The 8,881-nt window shown below is 40.9% G+C and overlaps 1 protein-coding gene across 1 annotated transcript; it reads right to left on the bottom strand.

The window, feature by feature from the left end:
* Positions 1 to 266: 266 nt before the first annotated feature.
* ubac1 (UBA domain containing 1) lies at positions 267 to 8,306 on the bottom strand. The gene is made up of 10 exons (XM_047341427.1): positions 7,839 to 8,306; positions 6,521 to 6,641; positions 6,352 to 6,425; positions 6,110 to 6,217; positions 5,888 to 5,990; positions 5,598 to 5,706; positions 4,549 to 4,921; positions 3,826 to 3,912; positions 3,399 to 3,537; positions 267 to 3,099 (listed from the first exon to the last, which is right to left on the bottom strand). The coding sequence occupies exons 1-10, from the start codon at positions 7,974 to 7,976 to the stop codon at positions 2,984 to 2,986; spliced, it is 1,368 nt and encodes a 455-aa protein (XP_047197383.1). The 5' UTR covers positions 7,977 to 8,306; the 3' UTR covers positions 267 to 2,983.
* Between the last annotated feature and the right edge of the window lie 575 nt (positions 8,307 to 8,881).

Raw genomic sequence — 8,881 nt, 5'->3', positions numbered from 1 at the left:
ATTGAAGTGTGGTTGGATTCTCTTCTGTACTGGAGTGTTGAAAATTGTAATAATAAATTTGTACACTTATTTAAATCTTGAAATTTATTCTCAACATTTCGACTCTATTCTCAAAATGCATGTGAATATAAAATGTAATGTAAATACATTACTCCCTCTCTGTGGACTTACCCCCCATCTAACATTGGTCACTGTGGTAACCACTGGTTGTTACGTGGTTACTGCCCCGGCCTTTGTCACCGAAAAACCACACAGAATCCAAATAATACAGCCACAAAAAATAACTTTAATGCGATAGTGTTTCGGACGCCAGTAGCCATGAGGCTGTTTGAATGAACAGACTGTGAGAGTATATTGCATAGGTTGTTGATCTGGTACAGTCCTGCATGAAAGCTGAGTGAAAACAATAACCTGTGACTCCGACCACTCTTCACTGATCCAATAAGTAGTTCAACCAATTTTGTTCCTTTCTGTTCCTGTTGACGCCTGCGTTTTTATAAAACTCGTGCAATCTCCCAGTGTCTATTTCAAGAGAGACATTATGTATTTTTGATCCCTGTCTTTATTCAAAAGCATTGTTTTTCAGTTTGAGAGCTGGACTGATTGATTTCATGATCAAATTTTGTAATGCTTGCACTCAAAACCCTGCGCTCACACTCAAATAACCCCTGCTAGGGTTAGATCTGCTGTGCTAGAACTCAAACTGTGTGCTTGCACTCAGATATTTTGTGGCTTGGATGGATTTCCTGCACGTGACATAATCCCACCCTCGTTGTGGTTAAAATAAACGCCCTGTACGGGACTCTCAAAGAAGTAAAGCTAACACACCCACCACAAGGGGGGGACAAGAGCAAATCTAAGCACCAGCAGGAGTATCTGAGTGTGAGTGCAGGGTTTTGATTGAAAGTATAACAAAATTTGAATTTGCATTAGTCAATAAGTTCTGCTCTCAGACTGAAAGACAACGCTCTTGAAAAAAAGGGCGGCAAATAAAAACTCCATTATTATTTGTATGCATTCCAGTGACAAGAATGGAGGTGGTAAAACAGTTGATCACTGTGGACTAGATAAAGGGTCCACTCCAGAGCAGCCCGGCTTCCAGAGACTTGTGTGGACTTCACCCTCCATTCAAACACAACTTGAAATCACACTGTGACCTGTGAGTCTATAAGTACGTTTTATAATGGTTTGTAAAAACAAGATTTGAATCATTTAATTTGTTCACATTTGTAGATTAGCTTCGAGGTTTTGCTAAAAATGTTATGAACACAAAAACAAGTAACTAGTTTGGCTCCGATATAAACAATGTAATAATACATAGCTCAAACAAACACTTCTCTCTAAAACATTTAAATATTTTTCAAATATTGCATTTACAAAACCATTTTTCAGTGGTGCTCATTCATAAGCAAAGTTCTAGGCGGATTAGTTAAAGCCATTGTCAGATGTCAAACTAGAAGGGGGGGGGGTGAGCAGAGGTTTGCCGTAACGACAGGTTTAGAAAAACAATCTCAGCCTCCCTGAGCAGAAAGTCACATCAACACCACATTTTAAATATAGAATAAAAACACTCAAAACCTTGGCAAAACACACCGTCCTCCATATTGTTTTTTTTAACTCCCCTGTACAGTGAGAAGCCAAGTTCACCTCGATGTAGCTAGAGAGTTTAAGTGCTCAATGCAAAGGCTAATATTGTATAACACACGCCTCATTGCAGTGCACACTCTCATCAAATCAAATATATTTCTTTACAGGTCAACATAAGTCCTCGCTATTGCACAGAAATATTGGGGTACTTTCAAAGGATACATCTAATGCCAAGGCAGGTTATATAGTGACGGTTTGGTTTGACAGCATAAATGTTCATTGCCCTCAAAAGAGAAAAGGAAAACCCAGTAAACCAGAAGACCCGACATTGGTTGCTTGTCGTAGACGCTTGCATCTCCAGTGTGAGCGTGCAATCCTCAAAATTCGGATTAAAGATTAAAAAGACAAACCCCCTTTGATAAGGTTTAGTTTCATTCAGCATCCCACTACAGCCTTTTGAGACATAACACACACAAAAATCCGCTTCTGTAACTTCTCGGTGCTGTAGTGAGCGATATTCACAGACGTCAACAGGTGCTAAATGAACGCAACATTATAACATGACATTCAAGAGCACATCGACAATAAAACACACAAACCTATTATTTATATATATATATATATATATATATATATATCGTTTTCTTGTAAAAACATGACTAAGACACAAACAGTTTAGTGGACAGCTTTCCTCTAAAAGGCCAGAAAGTCAAATAAATATTCTCGAAGAAGCTCCAAGGACAAATGTTCTCTTTACAGTCGACCTACAGTGACCTCGCAGGCGTGAACGGAGAGAGGTAACGCTGCAGCTCTGACAATCAGCCTCTCTAACAGAAGCAGTTCTTTTGAGGAGAACAAGACAAAGAAGGGGGAGAAAAAACATGACAGTGACAGAATTCTTCCAAACATTCCCCTCTGATGAAAAGTAACAATTTAAAACAGACAAAACTGTAAATTGATATTTAAATATTGCAGAACATACAAAAAAAAAAGAAGTTTTCTTTGAACCGTAAACAAATTGATTTCTGATGTCATTTTGCACAAGGAGAAATTATATAAAATAAATCATGTCTGTCTTTATAAATTGTTCTCATTAAAATGTAAAAACAACATAGTAAATCTCAATTCTTTTATTATTACAGTAATAATAATGTTTATGTTAACATTTGTTTTGTATATGTTTTTACTGTACTGTTATAAATAGTTATATTTATATATATAACATTTTTATTCATACTCTGACTCCTCCAGCTTTGTGTTTATCAAGGCAAAAAAACAATACATGTGTCTCTACTGAGATACACGCACTTCCACACACACACACACGTATCCCAATATGGTCAAACACACACACACACAAGCTGCCACAGTCACACAAAGGGGTCACCAAAAGGCTCTATGTGCGATTGAGTGTTTGGAAGATTCTGGATATTTGGAGCATGACGGGACCAGTCTCGGGGTCGTTCATCCACTGGGTGCTGTTGAGAGGATTCTCCAGCATGTCTTCAAACGCTGCACACAAAACACGAGACACATTAGTGACACATATATTTCACAGAAACCAGCAGCCTGTGCATGTATACGTAGAAAACCCCCAAAAAAGTCAGGCATGTTCTGCGAGTCCATGACACCCTGAATGATAACAGCCACTAAAACTTAACCGTCAGTCCATATGACTTCATGTTTACGCTTCTTGGTCCATATGTCATAAGATATGTCTGTCATGTCTTAACAATACATTGTTCCTGTCTAAACTGGGGTCGTGAAGCAGCCCTCAGAGGTCACATTAGTAAAATTGGACTAGACTGTACCGAGCAGAGTCTTGGGATTGGTTAGACCCAGCTGGACCACTGGATTCTCCAGGATGGCTTGGAACAGTGGGCTGTTGGTGTCGATGCCTTTGTCTAGATCCTCTGGAGAAGGTTTCCTGTCTCCCAGTAGCCACTCGCACTGCAGGAGGGGAAAACAGCAAGAAACTTTCTCAGTCTGTTTTTTGAAAATACAGTGATGTCTTTAGCTTTTATTTTCATACCATAACACGGCAGTTCATTTGGATCATTACTGTTAAACCAAGCACAGGAAGTTTGGGAATTGTTTAAGGGATAATTGCAGCAGTGGGCCAAACACCACCTGTGCAAATCGCATTAGAGCTTGTTAATTAAACAAAGGAGAATGTGAAATCATTAAGTCAATTCTTTTTTACATTACACATTAACAGTCAGGGATGTGTAAATGTACCGCGGCATCCTGTTGGTTGTTATTGACTCTCAGGGCATCAACCACCTCCTTCTCATCAAAGCCCATCTCCATCAATGCAATGACAGCCTGCAGAAACAAATAAAAGGTTTGCATGATCCGTCTAATTAACAAAGTCCTATGGAGCCCAGCATGTGTCTTGGGTACAAAAAGCTTATTTGTGCACAGCAGAAGAACCTAAAGAAGAGTTACAACCTCTCAGATGGCAGCTATGGTAGATAAATTAACATCTGTGGAAGCCTTATGTCGGAAGATGGGGTTTTAATCACATTTCTATTTTTGGAGATAATCTGTAGCAGCGTTACTGGGGAAACCCTAAATTATAGAGAGGAGACTCTGAACACACACAAGGTTATAAATGAAACATTTGAAACCACTACGTAGCCACAAAGATACCAACACTTAATACTGATGATGCAGGTTTAAATATAATGTTATCACACGTGTATCTGGTAAAACAAATTCTACATTTTGCAGCAGAAATGAGTCCTGACCTGTCTGTACGATTTGCGGGGATATATACACAGTAAAGGAAAGATTAAGTGTTTATAGGCACATCAGCTCAATTGGCAAAACAGTCTATATAATGTGTGTAAAGGGAACCCTGTCTTCAACATAGCAGGTGTGAGTGCTGAGATGAGTTTTAGAAAAGTAAGTCATAGTCAAATTTCTGAATGAAAGCTCCGACTGGATAGAGCCACTCACTCTTGAGTCCGGTCTGAACTCCCGTTTCCTGCGGATCCTCTTGAAGATCTCCGTGAGCTCGTCCTGCCTGCCACTCTCCTCTGTGCTCGACTGGCTGGAGAGGCTGCGGAGAAGGTTGGGACCAGAGGCTGAGGCGGAGGCGGAGGTGGAGGCGGAGGCAGAGGCAGAGGCAGAGGCAGAGGCTGATGCGATGGCTGATGCGGAAGCTGAGGCTGCGGCTGCGGGGCCTGTTGTGGCAGCTGCTGTGGCTCCTGCCGTGGCTCCTGCCGTGGCTCCTGCCGACCCAGAAGAGTCCTGGGCTGGTAGTGGCGTGTCTATAGAGGGGTCGTCTACATGTTCAATTAGCCACTCCATGGCCTGGGTCACTGACATGCTGCAGAAGGGAAGATTGAGGTGAGAGAGAAAAAAATAAATAACATGTCTCCAGAACAGATGACTCTAGTCCATCCAAATTCCTTAGGATACTTTCTAAGTCAATGATTTCAGCTTTCAACAATATAAATTGTAATAACAATGCTGAGTGTGTGGAGTTGTGAGGATTTAAGCTACATCCATACCAATATGTTTCTGTTTTAAAACTAACTTGGGTCCACACAAGCGTTAGTGATCATGTAGTGATTATTAGTGATCATTCACATACACTGGGCCTGTGCCTGTGTCAGCAGGAAGCAGATTTGTCTATTCTGCAGCCGGTTGCTTACTTACAGAAAATACTGAGAATGAGAAAAGTAAGACGAGGGATTTCTTTTCTTGTACCAATGACGAGGTGGAGCTGTTGTTCACAGTGTTTACAACGTTTTGTCTCCATGACAGCCGAGTGACTGATAAGAACCAATCAGGAAGCAAATACAGGTGACTGCATCATTTTTTTCCATTTTGCCCGTACATACTACATCACAATCGCAGCGTTTTCAAGTTGAAATGGAACAGAGTTTCCAAACTTGGGAAACTCCAGAGTAGTGTGGATGACAAGCATAAAGATAGTAACAGTGATGTATTTTAAAACTAGAACATGGCAGTATGACTGTAGTTAACAAGTACAGCCTTACTGATTTAGTCTGAGAGATTTGATGGCCCTGCTCTCAGGGAAACCCATCTCAGTGAGCTGCTGAAGCGCCGTTTCATCCACCCGATCCTCTTCATCTTCATCCAACATTGCTACAAGACACACAAACACCGACACATTAGAGGACAGCTACTCAGGCTGAGAAATACATGTGAACTGTCAGGATCTGAAAAACACTATATGAGCTTCCCTGCACTGACTTTGATGGTTAATATTAAAAAAGCACATAAACACAAATGCTTGGAAAGAGTTTTACGGGATTGTGTGGCTCACCATTGGCCTTTTTGAAGAGTTCAACAGCATCAGGGTTCAAGGCAAGAAGCTTCTGGGCGACTTCAATGAGAGAAACCAAGATTTTTCTGAGCTCTGTCTGAAACTGGAACAACACAAAAACACAAACACGTCAGAAATCAATACCAACTTTGATGCTTCCAATTTTAAACTGCAACTAAAAGTCTTATTCACAGTATAAGTTCATTATATTGAGCTTCTCACATCTCTGATATTGTGCTGGGTAACAGTGCGGTCAGTGTGGCGGGTGGAGAGGTTGCCGGTGGCTTTAAGAATCGCATCTTTGTCTGGAGCTTTGTTATCTTGTTTCTTCTGTGAAAAAACAAAAAGAGTTGAAAAGAAACAGGCAAAATAAGATCCCTCTTTTCTGACGCCGGTTTTGCAGAATTTGAAGCATGATAAGGAAAGGTTTTATATCTTCTTCATAGAAAGTTGAATAAACTCACCTTTTCATCTGAACTAACTTCTGCCATCTTTGGAGCAGTCGGTGGGGGTCTTTTCTTTATGAGCAGCAAAACGTCTACAAAATAAATGTTTAACATGCTCAGTTCACGGAAAACAGTGTAAGATACTAATGACATAGTCACACAAATTATCAAACTGGGCTTTACTTACCTTTATCTTTGAGATTTTCATCAGCGACTGTTTTAGTGTCTGTGAGAACTCTTTCTGTAGCAGCATGAATAAGTTTGTGGTGGGTAAGTGTTTTGGGGTCTTCTAGACTTCCGTGTACATACTACAAAACAAGCACAACATAAATCAGCTCAGACACTTAATCTGTAACAATTTTGATAATCAATAAATCTTCTTAGTCATATATCGAGAGATAATTTGATGCTTTTCTCTCAGTCATATAATTGTAAACAAAAGAAACCTACAAGTAACACATTTTTTTTAATTTTAATCATTTACCGTTTGGTCTGTAAAATAGTAAGATAGTCAAATAGTAAAAAATAAAATCCATCACAGTTTCTGCGAGTCCAAGATGCTTCAAATGTCTGGTTTCCTCCAACTAACACGGAAATATTATACAGATGTTTGAAAACAGATGATTGTTTGATTGATTGAATGATTATCCATTCAATCAGTTAATTGACAACTGATTGTAGCTCTAAAGGGACATTTCATATGAAAAAAGACAATTCAGTTGCAGGCTTCATCTGAGACCCTGGGGAATTGTGTTTTTAGTGTTATCTGATTTTTGATAAAATGATTTGAAGAATACTTAATAACTTTATAATTGGACTGGGCGATATAGCCGAAAAACATTATCAAGATAAAAACGTTTATAGCCAATATCGATAATTATCATAATAAATGTCCCATGACACAACTCGTCTTCAGTAGTAAAGAATGACAACATTTGATAAACAAATGTTATAAAGTGCAGTGGCAGGGGATGACTGCACGAGCGAGTAGAAAAAAGCAACACAAGTTCTGATATATCGCCATCGATTGAAAATGATATCGCGATAATTATAGATATCGTTTCCTTTGCTCAGCCCCTACACTCTGTTGACACAAGCCCGGAATGCGATATTCACTTTCAACTCCCATCCTCACGCGTTGTGGTGTCACACAACGTGTTATCGGATCTGTGTGTTGTCCCACGTTGTCATGCGAAACACACATTAGAGCCGCACTTGCAGATGATGCCTTGGGCCATAGAAGGAGAGGAGAGACGGGCTTGGGTAATAATAGCCGGGCTCTCCGGACAGTAAAAGGGGGTAAAGTGTGTAGCGTTAGCCGCAGCTAGCATGAGAAGGGGGGGGCGGCCAACCTGCTAAATTATAAATAGCAGAGTCTACCCAGTTACTATAAATACAAACCCACTGACACTTTACACAGAGGACACGATGGACCGCTGGTGACAGGACAAACACAGGGGGTGGGGGGGACGGGGGGGACACACACACAACCCTGGTGCACCTACATGTTTCAAGCACTTCTCCTTCAGTTTGTCCACGGTGGTGTCCTCCGTCACCTCCTCCAGCCACTCCGTGCCGTCCATGGTGCAGATGTGTATCTTCAGCACCTTCCCGGCGAATATCTTCTCCTCCTGGACGAACATAGCGGCGGTAAACACGACCGGGGTCCCGGCGGCGGTGGCGGCGGCGGTGGTGACGTTAGCAAGCCGCAGTTGCTATGTGCTCCTGGCAAGCTAAGCGTGCTAGCGGTTAGCGCCCAGCTAGCTAGCCGTTTGTTGTGTCAGTCCGCCGACAGCGGAGCGAGAGCGGCCGCCGGTCAGCGGGGGGACATGTCCGGGTTCCTCTGCGGGGCTTCGGGGCGGTGGCCGCCGGTTGCTGTGTCCGCCAAGTCGGTTTATTTCCCGGTGTTGACACGCGAGCGGGGCAGCCAGCGAGCAGCCTGTTTCCACTGTAGCGGCCGAACTTTGAACTTCAACTTGCTGCCACGGCGGTGCATCATGGGAGTCGTAGTCTTTCTCTTTGTCGCTGTCAACTCTAAAATCCAGTGGAAATGACACAAACAGATTAAAATGCAACAAATAATCCGTGATTATCCTACAAAATATGATTATACAACAGTACAAGGTCGTGAAGAAATATATGATACATTAGTTTATGATATACAGTATAATCCAAAATATACAATACATTGTACATATATACATGTAAATTATTCTATGTCACATAATTTTTTTAACCTTTTCATTGAAAATCTACTGTTGTCTTTTATGTTGTACGTACAGTTGTACGTATGTGGTTGTAAATAAATCAAATAATTAACTATAGATAGTTTTGTCAACAGCTATGAATAAGATTTTTGTGTTAAAACACCATATCTGCACTTTGTTGTCTCTACATGATTAATATCAGCTGCAGTGATGGAGAAATTAATTCACATAATTGCATAAGGAATTTTTGGAGCAATTTCGAAACAAAAATGCACATTTTATAGACCAAATAACTCACGAACCAATCAAAGAATTTAATGTCAAAACTACAATGTCTTGCT

This window comes from Hippoglossus stenolepis, chromosome 9, assembly GCF_022539355.2.
Source record: "Hippoglossus stenolepis isolate QCI-W04-F060 chromosome 9, HSTE1.2, whole genome shotgun sequence".
Taxonomy (NCBI): Eukaryota; Metazoa; Chordata; class Actinopteri; order Pleuronectiformes; family Pleuronectidae; genus Hippoglossus; species Hippoglossus stenolepis.
The sequence above is the reverse complement of the archived record's forward strand: the minus strand, read 5'-3'. Positions and strand labels throughout refer to the sequence as shown.

What these genes read in the sequence shown, in the direction of transcription:
- ubac1 (XM_047341427.1), bottom strand. Translation starts at nt 7,976, where the DNA reads ATGTTCGTCCAGGAGGAGAAGATATTCGCCGGGAAGGTGCTGAAGATA. An exon ending in TGAAAATCTCAAAGATAAAG is followed by an intron (nt 6,426 to 6,520) that starts GTAAGTAAAGCC and finishes TTTATTTTGTAG; the next exon opens with ACGTTTTGCTGCTCATAAAG. An exon ending in ACAACCAACAGGATGCCGCG is followed by an intron (nt 3,538 to 3,825) that starts GTACATTTACAC and finishes CCCCTCCTGCAG; the next exon opens with TGCGAGTGGCTACTGGGAGA.